The sequence below is a fragment of the Cryptotermes secundus genome, unplaced genomic scaffold (genome assembly GCF_002891405.2).
Source record: "Cryptotermes secundus unplaced genomic scaffold, Csec_1.0 scaffold136, whole genome shotgun sequence".
NCBI lineage: Eukaryota > Metazoa > Arthropoda > Insecta > Blattodea > Kalotermitidae > Cryptotermes > Cryptotermes secundus.
The window spans coordinates 169,610-187,227 of record NW_019718618.1 but is presented as its reverse complement, the minus strand read 5'-3'; the positions used below and the strand labels follow the sequence as shown (position 1 = coordinate 187,227).

General features: G+C 44.3%; 1 protein-coding gene across 3 annotated transcripts in view; it reads left to right on the top strand.

The window, feature by feature from the left end:
• The window catches only part of LOC111861588 (liprin-beta-1), a 129,081-nt gene that overhangs the window by 16,937 nt on the left and 94,526 nt on the right, over positions 1–17,618 (top strand). For all 3 annotated transcript variants that reach the window (XM_023846328.2, XM_023846314.2, XM_023846320.2), the window contains exon 3: positions 12,956–13,113. In XM_023846328.2, the coding sequence (XP_023702096.1) occupies positions 12,956–13,113 (158 nt within the window). The remainder of the gene's footprint in view (positions 1–12,955; positions 13,114–17,618) is intronic.

The window sequence follows — 17,618 nt, the reverse complement described above, 5'->3', positions numbered from 1 at the left end:
ATTTCTGGTTGTTCCCAAAAGTTAAGTTGGCGATGAAAGGAGACCGTCACGACACCATCCAGGACATCCAAAGGGAATGTACCGCAGTTTTAAATGCGATTCCACAAAAGGAGTACAGTGACTGTTTTAGAAAACTTTCCAATCGATTCCAGCTATATATTGATTCAGAATGAGACTATTTTGAATAAAAAGAGTGAAATTTTGAAAATAATTCACGTCTTATATTCTTAATGAACACAGTCCTAACAGAACCTGGACACACTGTGTATAATACTTTTAGCGTAGTTGGTTGAGGCACTATGCTACAAGCCGGAAGGTCGCGGAATCGATCCCCGATGAGATCATTGGATTTTCCAATTGACCTAATCCTTCCAGCCGCACTCTGACCGTGGCGTTGACTGATCCCGTAACAGAAATGAGTACCAGAAATCTATCTGGGGTTAAAGAGCGGCCTGCTCGTAAAGCTGGGAACCTCACCGCCATCTCTGAGCCGATTGTCTAGAACATGTAGGAGCCTCGACGTCTCACAACCCTGTGGGCCTCCACGGCCACCTTTCTTCTCATTCTGTTCAGGAAAAGCCTGAGAAATACCTGGATTACACCATGACCGCTTCCTTTGAAATCTTTTCCAGTTCATCATACATCAAGCATCCTACCATTCAGCGCTGTGTGGTCCAGATTCTGGCAGCGTCGTGAAGTAGACAGCAGCCCCGACAAAAATATGTTTCTTGAGAATCGTGATCCTACAGTGCGGATAGGTTTATTTTGTGTAAGATGATTCTGAACTTTTTAAATTTTGTCTTCTTAAAATTCATTGGAATTATTCATAGGCGTTGCGTTTTGCAGTGGCTTGCCATGAATACTAGATCCTAAAGCAGCATCCGGTCGATAGCTCAGGTAGCTTAGTGAGTTGAAATGCGTGTTTGAATGTTCATTATGTTCTGAATGACGCGGATTTTATGTTAGAGTGATTGGGACTTGTGGCGTTTCAAGAGCTTTGCAATGAACTCTAAAACCGCTTATTACGAATGACAATTTCAATAAGTCCTTCAGTATTGAAATCCCCGTAGGGTCTAATACAACTTTCAAATAACCTACATTCAATTTTAATTAACAGCGTGTTATGTTGCTTTTCACATGTGAACCATTCGCAGTGTAAAAATGTGTCTGTCCGTCGTTACGTACGTTTATCTGTTCTGCATGCTGAAGTGATTTTTGTAAAAATATATAGCGCGGGAGTTTTACTGACATATATCGGCGCTTTGAAATTTAGATTAAAATCAGACAACAGTGACGGGCAGTTTTCATCGAGAGCATACTTGCGTTTCTGCGCATGTCAGGAACGTAACTCGCTAAATATATGTTTGAATGAAGAATGTTTCAGACGAAAGTTGAAGAGAAAAATGAAACATATACAGCTGAACTCGGCGACTGCTAGACTTCAACTGACTTCAACCGAACTCCTTAGGCATTCCAGTTACTCTTATAAACCCTCAGTCACAGTGGAAAACGCACCGCGCTTCACTGTTGCATAATCACCTTGTTTACAGAGGCGTTGCTGGGCAACGCTGCCGAGAGATGTTTACTGCAACGCTGTGTAGCAACCGGCTGGGCTCGGCACGGCACGGACAAACGCCGCTTTCCTTACTGTTGCGTAACCTCATTCCATATCCCGTGCCCAACAACGGTTTTACATGTCACAATATTTTATTTCAAAAACGCTTTCTTTGCGGTTTTCTAGGCAGTGATGCAGTAAAGAGCAGACGCCTTCTGAATTGAAGAAAGAAATCTTCTGGGATGTGGCGCCGTGTAGATATTCTGAATTTATACGCTATTCACACATTTCATAATGTGAAGCGTTCTATCTTTCTGGAACTGACGTTTCTGAGGCGATGTGTTTTTCCGAAACGTGTCTTGACTTTCACCGGACTACACGACTTTATATCCCAGAGCACGGAACTCTTCTTAGTCACCTCTGAGAACCTGAGCTCCAACGTAACTGTCCGTTCTGTGGTGAAGTACAGATTACGCAGGTTCACTCTTGGCTTCTGAAACCCCCATACTTTGAAATACGAGACAATAATATTGGCATATAATATAGCCAAGAAATTGACTCTAATATTTGATAATGTTAGCTGGAAGGCCGCGGGTTCGATTCCTGATAAGATCATTGGATTTTTCGATTGACCTAATCCTTCTAGCCCCTCTATGGCCCTGTGGCCGGCTCAGCCTCTTAACAGAAATGAGTACCAGACATTCTTGGACTAAAGGGCGGCCCGCGCGTAAGGCTGACAACCTCGCCGCCTTCTGTGAGCCGATTAATCTTAATTAATCACAGGAACGTCTTTGCCTTTTACATTTACGTTAATTTTCTCAGTGAATGTATGAAATTAGGACTGTAAATGTAAATGTTTGTTGCAGCGTAGCGTATTTGATATTCCTTTTATTTAGGCTTAAACTTGTTGATAATATTGATCGGTAATGATCGGAGGGCTGATGCCATATTGGGTGAAGCCTCTTGCTTTGTTCGAGTTCCCGAAGCCATTGCATCGGAGCTTCAGTTCTGGAAGTTAGGAGGAAGAGTCGGTAAATAATTCTCAAACGGATATAAAACGTAAAATATGTGATATTCGAACCTGGAGAAAACATCTGTTTCCTGACATATCCTCCACCAACATTAATAGGATTGTCCCATCGCTTTACCAGTGCTTTGAAACCCGCAGCATATAAATCTTTTGACTGTTGTCTCAGGCACTTCCGCTCCTGGTCGGTCATCATCTGCGCCTTTCGAACGTCCTTGAGAGAATTTCTCGACCCAGTTCTGTACGCTTTACACGATAGACACTTCACACCGTAAACAGGAAACGTTTCTTTATTAATATTCTTTGCATTGAGTTCTTTTGCTCACAAAAAGCGCACAACATAATTCTGTTCTTCGGTAGTATACTCCTTAAGCACCGTCGCCAGTTTGACAAAAAAAAACACTCTCTGAACGTGCGCATGCGCGACCCTCCGGCTTGTAGCATAGTGCCTCAAGCAACTACGCTACCACATGCCCCATTATTATTATTATTATTATTATTATTATTATTATTGTGGTGGTGGTGGTGATAGTACTAGTAGTAATACTGCTTAATATCGTTGGCAGTAAAAGTATGAACTGGAGGGGCGGTCCAGCGGCTGCTCTGAGGGGCTGCATTCAGGCAGTCGTTGATTGAAGTAGATCGTCATTTGTAACTAAAATATTAAATAAAGCCTTCCGGAGAGACCAAAGTTAATTATCTACTTGGGATTCTGTTATCCCCCCAGTCCCTATAACGGTGGAGGCTTGCTAATGGATTTTATCCATCATCCCCATCAAAAACAAGGGCGTAAAACATGCCTGGTGATTATGTCTGCCTGAGTGTAGAAATCGCCTGTATCCAGTTGCCGTGGATATTCATGTTACAGCTGTTTTTGTATCACCGTTAACTAGATTCCTCATTTGGGCTCTTTTAAACGTACTTAAAGCAAATTCGTGACAAGAAAACCCCATGGGTGGCCTGACTCCCGTACGTATTTATTTATGGTTTTTGTTAACGACGCCATCAGTAGCTCTGACCGTATGGCGTCGAATGGTACGACGGCCACTGAACTAAAATTGACGTGGTAGGAAGCGTTCGTGACGCGTTAGAACGCAATACCCCGGCTACCGTCCGGAGGGACTAAGGAAAACCGTTAAAATTTCAGTTGGGGTAGTCTGTGCTTCGGCCGAAATTTGAAGCGGAACGGGATAGCTCAGTCTGTATAGCGACGGGTTACAGGCTGAACGGCCGGGATTCGATTCCCGCGAGGGACATGATTTTGTTTTCTCTATATCTGCCAGATCGACTCTGGGGCCCATCCGACCTACTATACAATGGTTACCGGGGATAAAGCGGAAGGAGCGTGACGCAGACCACATAGCATATACCTCCTCCTCAAAGGCAAAGTCACATTGCGACTGACGATCAGTCAGTCAGTAAGTCTTGGTGTAGAGATCATGACCAGATATTTATTACTGTTTGACAGTTACGGTCTTGTTTTTGTGGGTGCGCCTTCTCTGACGAGACGACGGGTCTGTCTTTTGTATATGCTGCTGGCCTTGCGAGCGAAATGTTTTTCGGGTCCGAGTCCCTTGGGACTCGCGACCATACTTTACTGTCTCAGATCTGAGACTTCCCTTTTCGCCGCCTCCTCCGTTTTGCAGGGCTATAACATCTCGGCACGGGCCACATAGAAAACACCTTTTCCAACAGTAACTGTATTGTTGTGTGCGTATTCGTTGTCGCGGGAACTTGTTACCGAGCTGTTATCCAGAAACGGTCATTGTTTACAGAATCACCGCTTAGCAACGCGTATATACTCCCCAATATAATGAAGTAAGTGCAGCCGTTTTGAGAAAATAATAAATTTTTTGCTTGGGGGATCCTGTGAATGGGCCCTGTATTTTGAGCTAGGATGATCATATTCACGGGGGACCGACCTGTAACAGATAAACTCATAAATATCAAGTACGAATGAGGCTGTAGCGAGACGCTCATAATAGACGGAATTCGAGAATCCTCTGTTTTGTATTCGGAGTTAGTGAAAAGGTAAACACGTCAAAATCGTGAGATGGTTTTGTTCAATCTCACAGTATTTTGTCGTACTTCGTATCAGAAAGGAAAGTTGTAAGAACATGTTGAATGAACCTGCGTGAAGTATCGAGGATTAACATGTGGCTTTAGTCCGCAAGCGAACTATACCGACCGAGCGACCGCCGCTTGTCGGCGAAGTTAGTGCAAACTCTAGCGGATAGAGGGTGTCGCGCGACGAATCCCCACGGCCGTTAATTTCGGTTTTATAGACCGGATAGGGCCCCTATGTTTGTTAAAATTGAGAATATCCGTTTGCACCCAGTTTATAGTCCTCCAGTGCTGTGATTCATTTCAGTGGGTTTTTGTTCCGCGTTCATGCTAATCTTGAAATGCCAGTCACTCCGAAATAATTATTTTGTTGGGCAGTAGAATAGAATTTTGAAAGATATTACACTGTGTGAATGCTATGATTATCATACCGGTGTGATCGTCTGATAAGCCATCCCATTCCCAAGCTGAATCATTTCATTATCGCCGGATATTAACATATCAGTGAATAATGAGAACAGAATCGGTCAGGTGTGCGTATTGATGGGCATCCAAGCAAGACCTTTTCACTGATCGGGTTTGCCCCCCCCCCACTTTTGAAAACTGTTTAACTAAACGCTAAAGTGTTATTATTCTTTTATCATTTATGTAACGCAAATTATATACAGAATTTTCTCCTTATTCCGTGAAGACGATGCTATCCTCTGAAACTTCGGTGGGCATCCGCCGAAACCTTCAGACACCTAGGAAATACAAGAAAAAAACTCAGGATAGCCAGTGTTCGGGCTGGGATGTGAACCCCGGAACTTTGGCTGCCCACTCCACTGCGACATTTCGTATTACGTCACATTATTCTTGGTCGGCAAGGTCACTGAATTTCTTGCGGATGATGATGATGATGATGATGATGGTGATCTGCGAACAATCGTTGGTGTAATTCAAATTGTTGGATTTTTATCATTGTCTAAATGGTAGATGTTCCTCCTTTTATCTTTTGTTCGTGTATGTGTTCGTTTTGTTTCCTTAATTTCCTCGTGCTTGCTTTATAATTGGCCTTGAGACTGTTGATTAAGCACATAAGTATATAATCATAATCGTGCTTATTTTGTAACAGACACTTCGGCTCCGAAGTTGGCACCTTACAAAGGCAAAGTTGTCCCTGTGCTTAACTAATCACGTACTCCGCCATGAAGGCGTATGGGGGAGTGAATGTATAGATCCACATTCTCTTGACCTCTGCACTAGCTGGAGGTGAATGGTCAGCTTCACGCCCCTGCCGCTTTACCTCCGGGAAGAGAGCGCCTGGTACCCATGAGATAGGAGGTTGGGTAGACCCCAGAGCCGGTTTGGACGACTTGGAGAAGAGAAAATTCTTGACCCTATCAGAACTCTTAACTCCGACCCCTCGGTCGTCCAGCCCTTAGCCAGTCGCTATACCGACTGAGCTATCCAGGCTCTCAAGTTGGCACATTGTTATTATTATTGATGCCGTCTTCATTACGCCGAGATCTTGCGTAATAATAGCAGATCTGTGCGCTCGGTTGGTAGGCTTCATGAGCTCCACCCAGGCTGGCTCCTTGTTATTTGGGAAATAGGTCATCATCCCTTTTGTGCACCAGTGGCTGTGGGGCGCGAACCGTTGATCGCGTATAGACGAGGGGAGGTGCTCGGCAACAGGTGGCTGGCTGCCCTAGAGTCTTGAGTAATTGCATTTTACACAAAGGGAGATGCTTCGAACGCGCGCACCAACTTAACTGCAGAAAATCGAGTGGATTGCACATGCGCAGACGTGCTTGTTCCCTGCCTTTTGTCATTACGTTCCCTCCGTTTCTTCAGACGTATCGAATCTTCCTCACTAATCGACCCTCAATATATATATACGTACAGTATGTGTATAAGTAATGTAACGGTGAGATGAAAGATCATTAACACGCTGAATGAATACTAAGTTACGCAATAGGTCACAAACGATGGAGCAGTCTTTTATTTCAGGGTATCGTGTCTATTCTGTGACTATTAATGTTTTCATATGAATATATGAAGTGTAAAAGTTAATAAATAAAGAGGTAAACCTATCCCTGTAATAGAACGCGGAGACCCATAGGGTTGTGAGACTTCGAGGCTCCCACATTTTCTGGACATTCGGCTCGCAGATGGCGGTGAGGTTGTCAGCCTTACGCGCCAAGTTATCCCTGTAACAGACCGTGTAGGCCCATAGGGTTATGAGACTTCGAGGCTCCTACATTTTCTATACAGTCGGCTCATAGATGGCAGTGAGGTCAGCCTAACGCGCCGGCTACCCTTTACCCCCAGGAAGACTGCTGGTACTCATTTCTGTTAAGAGGCTGAGTCGACCCCAGGGCCATAGGGCGGTTGGAAGGATTAGGTCAATTGAAAAAATCACCTCATCGGTACTCGAATCCTCCACCTTCCGGCATGTAGCATAGTGTCTCAACCAACTACGCTACGCGTGCCCCCATATGTGAAGTGTAGCATATTAAATGCAGCAGACGGTGTACGATTAGGTATTCGTGCGTATTATTCGTGGGAGATTGCATTAAACATCGGCCCCAGTGTGTCGGTAGATCCTAGGCGCTATCGAGTTTTTTCACATTTCCTTTAAAAATTCCGGTGATAGCAGTTGTGTTATACAGGGTGATTCACTTTGAGTAAGCTTCTTATTGCCGGTCACGGTAGCCGAGCAGTCTAAGGCATGTACTGTCTTCGCTCGCTCTTAAGCCGGGATCATGGGTTCGAATCCAACTCAGGGCATGGATGTTTGTGTGCGTTTTTCTGTGTTTGTCTACAGGTAGAGGCCTTGCGACGAGCTGATCACCCGCCCAAGGAGTCCTACCGAATGTGTAAGATCTAGTAAACCGAAGTGGAACGGAGAGTTTCATGGAGGTAGGCCTAGGCCCAAATTGGGGGCTGTAGCGCCACAGAAAAAAAAGCCTCTTATTAATAATTACGTCACGCAGTAATTTATCGATAGACACGAAACTACTTGGATACATACCTTGGCAGGTGAGGAGATAATTGGAGCTTAGAGTATGTTGAAATTAGTTTCACTCGATGTACAGACACACGTCGAAATTTCTGCAGTTTCTCCGGTCTTGATGACAGCAGTATGCGGGAATACGGAGCGTGTCGGCATGTGTCTCCAGGCGGACGGAGAATAAGTTTACAGGCTAATTTTCTTTTTCTTGGGCCAGTTAGTGCGTTATTTATAATTGTTTATTCTTGGCCTCGTCGGAATGAATCACCCTGTAGTAAAGGGTTCACGAAATCCCCGATATGTGGAAGTTCGAAGTAACCAACCAACTTCCCACGGAGGAGAGCTCTGTCTGAGGAGCTTCCTCATCTTTATGAAGCCAAATTTACTAACTATAGAACTTATCGTTGCTTAGAGAAACCCGTCTACTAGATTTGATAAAATTTGCATTGCGAATGCAAGGCTTGCAAGCTCCTCCTTAAAGAGATATCCCAGTGTCGGCCGCCTTGACGTCATTCTCGTCACAGCATCCATATTCGTGTAGAGCTCCCCGATCGTGGAGATTTTAGTTTTGAGGTTATAGATTCGAATATTTTTAAGTGTGTTAAAGGTTCTAATTTTGCCGCCTTACAGTCTGGCCTTATAGGTCTTCATCAGTTTCAAAACATCGAGCAGGTTATTTCAGCCGTACGTAAACCGTCCGACTCTGTTTGGGTCCCAGCTGAGAACTGAATGTCTTTAAGTGTTGCGTAGTTTTACTCAGTTGCTCTTTAAATTCCGGGATGGTATCTTAAAATAACCCACTGTCGCTTTCCATATCGACACTGAACTTGTTCTCATGTCCTAATGTGACACTACAGCTTTTGGGATGTGGCAGTACCGTGGATCGAAGCCAGGACTTTTAAATTTATGTAAATTTTTTTAGTTTTCAGAGCGATGATTCTTCAGATTGCAGTCTTCCGGATTGTGACACCGTGTAGTGTTGTAGTTGGATACCGACGTTGCGGAAGAACATGATGTTTCTCGATCTTCATTCGGAGGAACATGCTGTCTCTGTCTTCAGGGTTGGAGATGTAGACAGTACATTTCTCCGAAACGTCTGTATCCTCTTAAGATTACAGGTTGTCACAACCCAGACGACCATAATTTAAAAATCGGATATAGTTCTCACAGAAAACCAAAAATATTTTAATTGTACGTACATGTCTGTAACTTAAGGTTTCTCTGCATCGTGCATCTTCCTTATTCATGATTATTCTGTTATGGGATTGGACGCCATGTCATCTGGTAGATTGTTGTCTCCATATGCTCACCTACCCTGAAGATGTAATATCGATCTACTAATATGTATTTCAAAACGTTTCATCATAGATGCCACTGATCTTCACAGTTGCCATACTGAGAACCTTAAATCTATAATTTTATTGGCTTACAACCTCACCGTGATCTGTGAACCGATTGTCTAGAGAAGATATAGGAGCCTCGATGTCTCATATCCCTGTGGGCCTCCACGGCTAGTTACAGGAATAAAAAAAAAACTCCGTTTTAGTCCGCAAGCGAACTATATCGACCGAGCGAACGTCGCTTGTCGGTGAAGTTAGTGTCAACTTTAGTGGATAGAGGGTGTCGCGTGGTCAGCGCAACGGATCCCCACGACCGTTAATCTCGTGTTTCTGGACCGGAGCCGCTGTTTCCTTTAAGTATTTCCTCAGTTTTCCTCACGAGGCTGAGTGGATCCCGTTCCAGACCCACTACAACTCAGAAAATCTGATAGCGCTGGGAATCGAACCCGAGACCTCAGGTTCTGTAGGCAGGAATCTGATCACTAGACCACAGAGATTGTCTTTCGCTTTACCTTTCTTTTCACTCAACTGCGAACAGAATTTTTCATATTTCGATCCGGGTTAACTGTAACTGGATTAGAGAGAGTTTTCTGTATTAGTTGGACGAACTTCGCCACATAAACCGTTGAACGAACTTGCGGATATACCGAAAATGATATAAATATTGGAAAGCCAGAATCGAAGTTTGGACATTCCGAGTGTGCATTGCGGTCCCAGGTTTGCCGTGATCTCATGTGTACACCCGCCTTGCTGATATGTGTAATGTGGTGAACAGCTAGCGTAGTGAGGGATGACACGTTGGTGGTGGCTTACAATGTGCAACCCCCAGGCACCACCATGTGACGACTCCGCAACTTCCAACCAGCGTGAGTATCGCCTCGTTAAACTCTTTGGTTAGGCTAGATCTTACATTACACGGATCATAACCAGTTTCATGGTTTACGTTTTGTGTAAGGGTAGGATCCGTGCATGAAATACGTACTTATGTACTTTATGGATGATTTCTCTGTGGATCTTGATGAATCTTGAGGATTGCTTCGATTGTAGGATATATGCATGTGTGATTAATTGAAAGGAATATTCCAGTCGAACCTGACTTTTAATTAAGATGAATATCCAAATCAAATAGGGTTGTAATTCAGAGGAATATCCAAATAAAACCTGGTTTTGATTAATTAAGAAGAAAACTGACTCTGACTAGCTAAGAGGAATATATCATTCAAACTTGGAATTTGCTAATTGAAAGGAATATTCCTATCTAACCTGACTGTGATTAATTAAGAGGAATATCCTAATAAAAACTGGTTGTGACTTAAGTGAAAGGAATATCTCATTCAAACCTGGAATTTGGCTAATTGGGAGGAATATCCCACTCAAATCACATTCGATTCACTAATACGATGAATATAATTCTAATCTTAAGATTGATGTGACGTCGGTCTTCTGGGTTTTGATACCGTATAGACTTGTACATGAATACGTATCTCAAGACTGCACGGAAATCACATCTGAAGAAACCAGTTTGTATTGGAGAATTCCGTCACTTATGACTGTATATGCTGCAGTAATGAAAGGCAAAGTTATCATTGTGAAGCAACATAAGGTTGTACCTGTACACTGTACCATGAAGACATGTGGGAGAGTGGAGGTATAGCTCCACCATTCTGACCTCGAACACTAGGTGGACGTTGAGTGGTCAGCATCACTCCCCGGCCGCTTTACCCCCCGACGTGCGGCGGTAGCTCGGTCGGTATAGTTCGCTTGCGGACTACAGGTCACGGATTTTTTTTTAAATAAGGTGTCTAGTCAAAATATGACGTCCCCTCAGACGCTTTTGTCAGCACTTCAGTTGAATTTGGAATATGAATCAGACTAGAGTGTGATGTGTACGCGTTTCAACACGCCGTTGTTAGGACTTCGTATCCTGACAGCGCCCCCAGAGTCATTTCTTGCAATTCATTCTCTCCTTCACACAGGCCAACTCTGACAGTGCCGGCTGTTCCGCGACCATGAATATAACTTGGGTGTAGGTACGAGGGACGTAGTTCCCCGGAAGTTATCTGTACACTCTCGTGCATATCAATACCGGCGTCCAGTACACTCCCTAATAAGTCCGAGCCGTAACAACCACACGAGGCTGCACCGAATTTCAGATAATCTTATTTATTTATCTACTAGCCATGACAGCTCAGTCAGCACAGACGGATTTCGGGTTCGATTCCCGGCAGGAGCAAGACATTTTCCTCTTCTCCACAGCGTCCAGACCGGCTCTGAGGCCCACCCAACCTCCTGTCCAGTGGTTATCAGCGTTTGTTTCTACGGGGATAAAATGACTGGGGCGTGAAGCTGACCCCTCACCTCCATCTAATGCTGAAGCTGAGAATGGTGGATGTATACCTCCACTCACCACCACGTCTTCATGGCATAGTGCTTAATTAATTAAGCACAGGGACAAATTTACCTTATTTTACTAGGGGCTCAGCTGTGTGTACTCACAGTTCATTCGTAACATACAACAACGAAAGAAAAATAAATACAAAATACTCATTTCAAGAAACTCTATTCAATAAAAATTTTAATGGAAATGACAGCTGACGACAGAGTAGACAAAACAAACTCAAACTCCATGGTTTTAGCCCCGCAATCCAACTATACCGACCGAGCGACCGCCGCTTGTCGAATCGCCTCTGTGGCCTAGTGGTCAGAGTTCCTGGCTACAGATCCAGAAGTCCAGGTTCGATTCCCGACGCTACCAGATTTTCTGAGAAGCAGTGGGCCTCGAACGGGGTCCACTCAGCCTCGTGAGGATAATTGAGGAGCTATTTCAAGGAAATAGCGGTTCCAGTCTAGAAAACCGAGATTAAGGGCCGAGGGGATCCGTTGCGCTGACCATGTGACACCCACTATCCGCCAAAAGTACGTTTAACGACACTCGGGAACTGAGTTCGCATGGCGTCGAATGTTGAGATTATTGGCGAATATTTAATTGTCGATGTGGGCCGGATAGATCGCGCATACAAGCTACAAGCTTAACAGTTTGAGCCAATTAATTAGCTTTTCATCTTCCATGCCGAAGTCGGGGTGAAGATAAAATTACTTGTGACTCGCTCAACCAGGACTGCTTTCTTGTAATTATCTCCATTCACTGTGAAATGATGTCGTGGGGAAAAAGGAAATGCATCGCTTCTGGATAAAACAAAGAAAAATCCATACAGCTTCCTTGTCTAATTGTTTGCCATGCCATTGGAGTCTAGTAGTTAGTTTGAGAGAAGAGTGTTCTAAGGAACCTTCTCGACCGGAAGTGGGGTTCGAAGCCCCCCACATTCACATTTCCTGTCATTGGCTTCCGTTTCTTGGTGCTTCCTTTATTTTCCCTCCTACGGGGAGACAATGCTACAAGCCGAAAGGTCGTGAGTTCTCTTCCCGTTGAAGTCATGGGATTTTTCAATTTACCAAATCCATCCATCTGAACTATGGTCCTGGAATGCCAGGAATCTTCCTGAGGATGAAAGGCTGACAACCTTACCGCTATCTGTGAACCGATTGTCTAGAAAATGTGGGAGCCTCGCCGTCTCATAACCCTATGGGCCTCCACGGCCAGATATCTTTACATATTTACCATTATAGCCTGAATATCATAGGCGAAGACATGGCATACTTTGTCTAAAACATCTGTGAGGGTACGTCATACATTCAGTAGCCAACCTTACGGGAAGAAGGTCCTGTGTATTCGACGAGATCTTTGGTGTGGTGTTTTTGTTTTCCATAGAATGTTGAAAATAGAGTCTGCTAAGAAAAGTGCTTTCTTCATAGTCACCGCTGTGAAAACCTCAGATCTTACGTAGAGTCTAGTAACTTTCTGATGATGACGTAACTACTGCGTCACTGTAGATTGATGACGCGCTTTGAAGATACTTGAGACGTACGAAGGAGTGGTTGCCTTTTAAATCAGGTCTGTATGTGTTGTGTGACAGGAGCGCGGTTCGAAACACCTGATCCCCCGATGCCAGGCGCCTCCGGCTTGTGTCTTGGGGAGGCGTTGGAGCAGCTTGTGACGGTACTACAACAGGCGCCTCTTCTCCCCCCTCCACCGGACCACACCACTACCTGTCTGCTTCTTCAGTGGCTTCAGGTAAGTTTCATCTTGCATAGCAGCAGTCCATGTTATCGGATTTCGGTTTCGTTTGTTTGTTACGTGGCTCCTTGTCATTGCGTTTGGTTCGAAATAATAGGAGCCATTCGATAAAGTAGAGAAACGGCTGTTACCGAGATTTTGGAGTAAACAGATGTGAGTTACCATGTGATATAAGGCTTGTGAATTTATCTATGATTTATCAATGAAATGTGAGATCAAGATTTTTAAATTTATCGGTTTTTGAGATCGTTGACATTGCGGTGTATCGAATGATATTGGAGGTCTGTGAATGTATCTGTTCCCCGGTATCGATGACATACGAGATACCAGATGATAACGAAGATTTTTAAAGATACCGATTTCCGGTTTCGATGACATTGCGATGACAAATGATGGAATGGTTGCCGCCATGCAAATAACCCCTTCATATTTTTGTTTGAAAGCACCACAAACAGGATGCAACACTTCTTCAAAAATGCCAAATGATATTTGAGGCTTGTGAATGTATCGATTGTGTGGTATCGATGAAATCTTCACAGCCCCCGTTCAGAACTTCTGTCAGACGTGTCAGAGTCAGTGTCACTTTACGACTGGCAGTTTACCGCCGATCAGTTCGTCTTGGGGATATTTGCTAGTTTATTTGTTGGTCCATAAACCACATAGCTGTAACATTACCAAATTCGTACTTTTGGGTGGGGCGCGATTTCCTCCCTTCTTACCCAGATCAGGTTCCTTTCTTTACTTCCTGTCTTTGGGCCTCATAAGTTGCATAAATATGCTTGTTCCAGAAGCTTACACACTTCAACTCTGAAGACAGAGGCAGCATGTTCCTCCGAAACATGAGTGGCTGCCCACAAATGTGCAGATGTCACAATCCAGAAAACCATATGCTCTATAAGATTTGAGCTTCTAACGGCGAGGAATGTGAAGGTTACTGTCTTCTACAGTGTGACGCCATGTAGTTTGGTCGGTCATTACAAAATTTACGAAGGAACCTGCTACCTCCAGCGTCAGGGTAAAAGAGAATAGAGTAGCCTTCCCATAGAGACTTACTACTCGAATTTGAGGCTTTTACGGTGTCTCCTGATATGTGACGCCGTGACGTCTAGTAGATCGTTACGGACGTTTCGCAAGAACCTACTACCTGCATCTACAGGGCAGAGGATATAATAGTCCACTCATAGTGGATTAATTTACGAAATCTGATGTTCTCACTTCGGTGACCGTGATGTGATACTGTGACAGTTATTAGTTACGTTTCGGAGGTATTTACTGCCTCCATCTTCGGGGTGGTTTGTAGAGGACTACTCTGCAAGTTTTGAGAATCTCACGTTGGTGAATATGACGACAAATGTTGTCGTCCTTCGTTTCTTTGATTTATTTTTTAAAACATAAGACATTGATCTTTAAAATCACTGCCTTGAGTTCACGTACCCCTGAAGACGGAGGCGCGAACTTCCTCCAAAACGTTGAATACTAACTTACAGACTACACGGCGTCATATTCCGGACAGCAGTAACTTTATAGTCACCACTGTTAGTACCATAAATCTAGCATACTCTTATTCATTTGGGAATTTGCTGTGTCCTATCGTGAGGAAGGAGGCAGTGGATTCTCCGAAGCGGAGTGATATACCAATAGCCTTCTACAGATTCCTGTTTGTGTGACTGACGGAACATAAAACTGTAGTACTTTGTAAAACGAAGGGCACTATGTTATATTGATTTGTTTTGGGACATGCTTTTCCGGGGATCCTGTACTTTTTTGTCTTCTGCAGATGGTATCAGGGTTTGGGTGCCTGACGTTGCAAGTTATGCTCGAATCAGAAATCACAGTAAGGCTCGTGTCTGCTCTCAAAGGTTTGGGATTATCTTAATGCAACGCTGAGAGCACAATACTTAAATAAAACATAACTGTAGCTAACACCTGTTGAGAATTCAAAGGATTCTCTCTTCATTTGTTGTATAATCTCTCGTCGCCTCTGTGGTCTGGTGGTCAGAGTTCCTGGCTACAGATCCAGATGTCCCGGGTTCGATTTCTGGCGCTACCACATTTTCTGAGAAGTAGTGGGTCTGGAATGGGGTCCACTCAGCCTCGTGAGGATAGTTGAGATATTTCGAGGAAAAAGCGGCTCCGGTCGAGAAAACGGAGATTAACGACCGTGGGGATCCGTTGCGCTGACCACGCGACACTCTCTATCCGCAAAAGTTGGCACTGACTTCGCCAACAAGCGGCGGTCGCTCGGTCGGTATAGTTCGCTTGCGGACTACAGGCCACGCAGTTAGTTGGTTGTTTTACTATTAGCTTCCCATGCTTTCCTTTTCAGTCTTACCTGTTATCAAACGACACATCCAGGCCAATGTTTAACTCCATCTCCACGAATAATACGTACAAATAGTCAGTCGTCTTCTTTATGTAGCATATTACACTTCACATATTCACATTAAAATATCAGTTCCCACAATATACACGATACCCCGAAACAAAAGACTGTTCGCTCGTTCGTGACTTGCTATATAACTTAGTTAATACGCGTTAATACTCGATAATTCGTAGTGACAGTGACATATCTCACACACTCAGAACTGTTTTTAGCATACTTTCCATATGTCGAAAAAGTGAAAGTAGGCTTATGAGCTCATCTTGCTGTCTGTCTTTGTGGTGCCCCTTAATAACTGGCGGTACGCCTGTGAGATACTCGGGACGAGCATCCTGAAGGAGGGAGCAGTGTGACATGATGCCCGATAAGCCGAATAGTGGAGCCAGAAGAGACGGTTATTGCTACGCAACTGCTCTATAAACACGTTCCCGCGGCAGCGAATATACGAGTATAATTTATAGTGAAAGGGATGGTATCTAAAGGAGCCAGAGCCGTCAGACAGTAAAATACGTCATAGGTCTCTCTGGACTCGGAACAAAGAGGTCGAGCGGCAATGTGACAGTCAGTCAGTGGAAGGAAAGCGGGTGATTAGTTCTTCCCAGATCTTCCTGTTTATATCTAAAGTAAGTAAAGGTATCCCTGTAACAGGCCGTGGAGGCCCATAGGTTTGTGAGATGTTGAGGTTTCCACATTCTTTATACAATCGGCTCATAGATGGTTGCAAGGTTGTCAGCCCTACGCTCCGGCCGCCCTTTACCCCCAAGAATATTCTAAGAATATTCCTGGTACTCATTTCCGTTAGAGGCTGAATCGACCCCAGGGCCATAGTGCGGCTGGAAGGATTAGGTCAATTGAAAAAATCCAATGACCTCATTGGAATTGAACCCGCGACTTCCGGCTTGTAGCATAGTGCCTCAACCAACTACGCTACTGCATGCCCCTGCAGATTTATATCTAAATGTGATTAATTCCTTCTATTAGATATGAGACATTCACATTGGCGACTTTGTTCTGGAATATAGCTCTGTTTGCCGCACCCATCTTCAGGATCAGAAGTAGCAAGCAGACCCTCAGGGGTCTCGACCCATGGTTTGTTCACCTCAACTCTGAACCCTCGTGTTCCATTATGTAGTAGCACCAGCCTTTCATGTGCTGGAAACTGCTAGCCTGCAAGTGCACGCGCCTGTCCCCACACAAAGCTTCGACTCGCCCTCACATACTCGAACAAACAAGAAAGCATGACCACACTACATTAGCCTTCACACACTACCGCGCAACATGTGTGTGCTTTGTCAGTATCGTGAAGTTTAAACTCCCTTAGCCTCGACAGACCATTCACGGTACAGCCGAAATCATACGCTCGCTGTATCTAGAAGTAAGTGATTCAGGGGCCGGCTGAAATTCAGCCGGAAGGCATTTCGTTAGTGTCTTCAACTTTCGCCTCTTGTGTCCCTCTCATGCCTTCTTTTTTTATAGTTTTCCCGTTAATCTGACGAATTTAGTTACGAACTTTCTTTCCTTCTGATAGCAAGTTTCGAACATGTATCCGCCACCTTTGTTATGTATGTAGAAATGCTGTGGCGGGAGAACGAAAACACACATACAGATAACATACATAAATAATTAAAACCGCCTCCTACGAGACATAATGTTAATCGTAAAAAGTAAAGTAAAGGCCGTGGAGGCACATAAGGTTGTGAGACGTTGAGGTTCTCACATATTCTAGACAATCGGCTCATAGATGGTGGCAAGGTTGTCAGTCTTACGCGCCGGCCGACCTTTACCCCCAAGAAGATTGCTGGTAATCATTTCTGTTAAGAGGCTAAGTCGACCCCAAGGCCATAGTGCGGCTGGAAGGATTAGGTCAGTCGAAGAAAGCCACCTAATCGGGACTCGAACCCGCGACCTTACAGCTTGTAGCATAGTGCCTCAACCATCTACGCTACCGCGTGTCCCCAATGTTGATCTTAATGATATGAATATGTAGGATGTCCCAGCAGGAAAGTTCAGTATTCAGGAAGGTCACAGTATCAGTCAACCTAAGCAAAATACTGTATGTACATGTGTCCTATTCCGAACGGTTTCCGAGATAGAGCTATTTCACTGTGCAGTACACTGTACA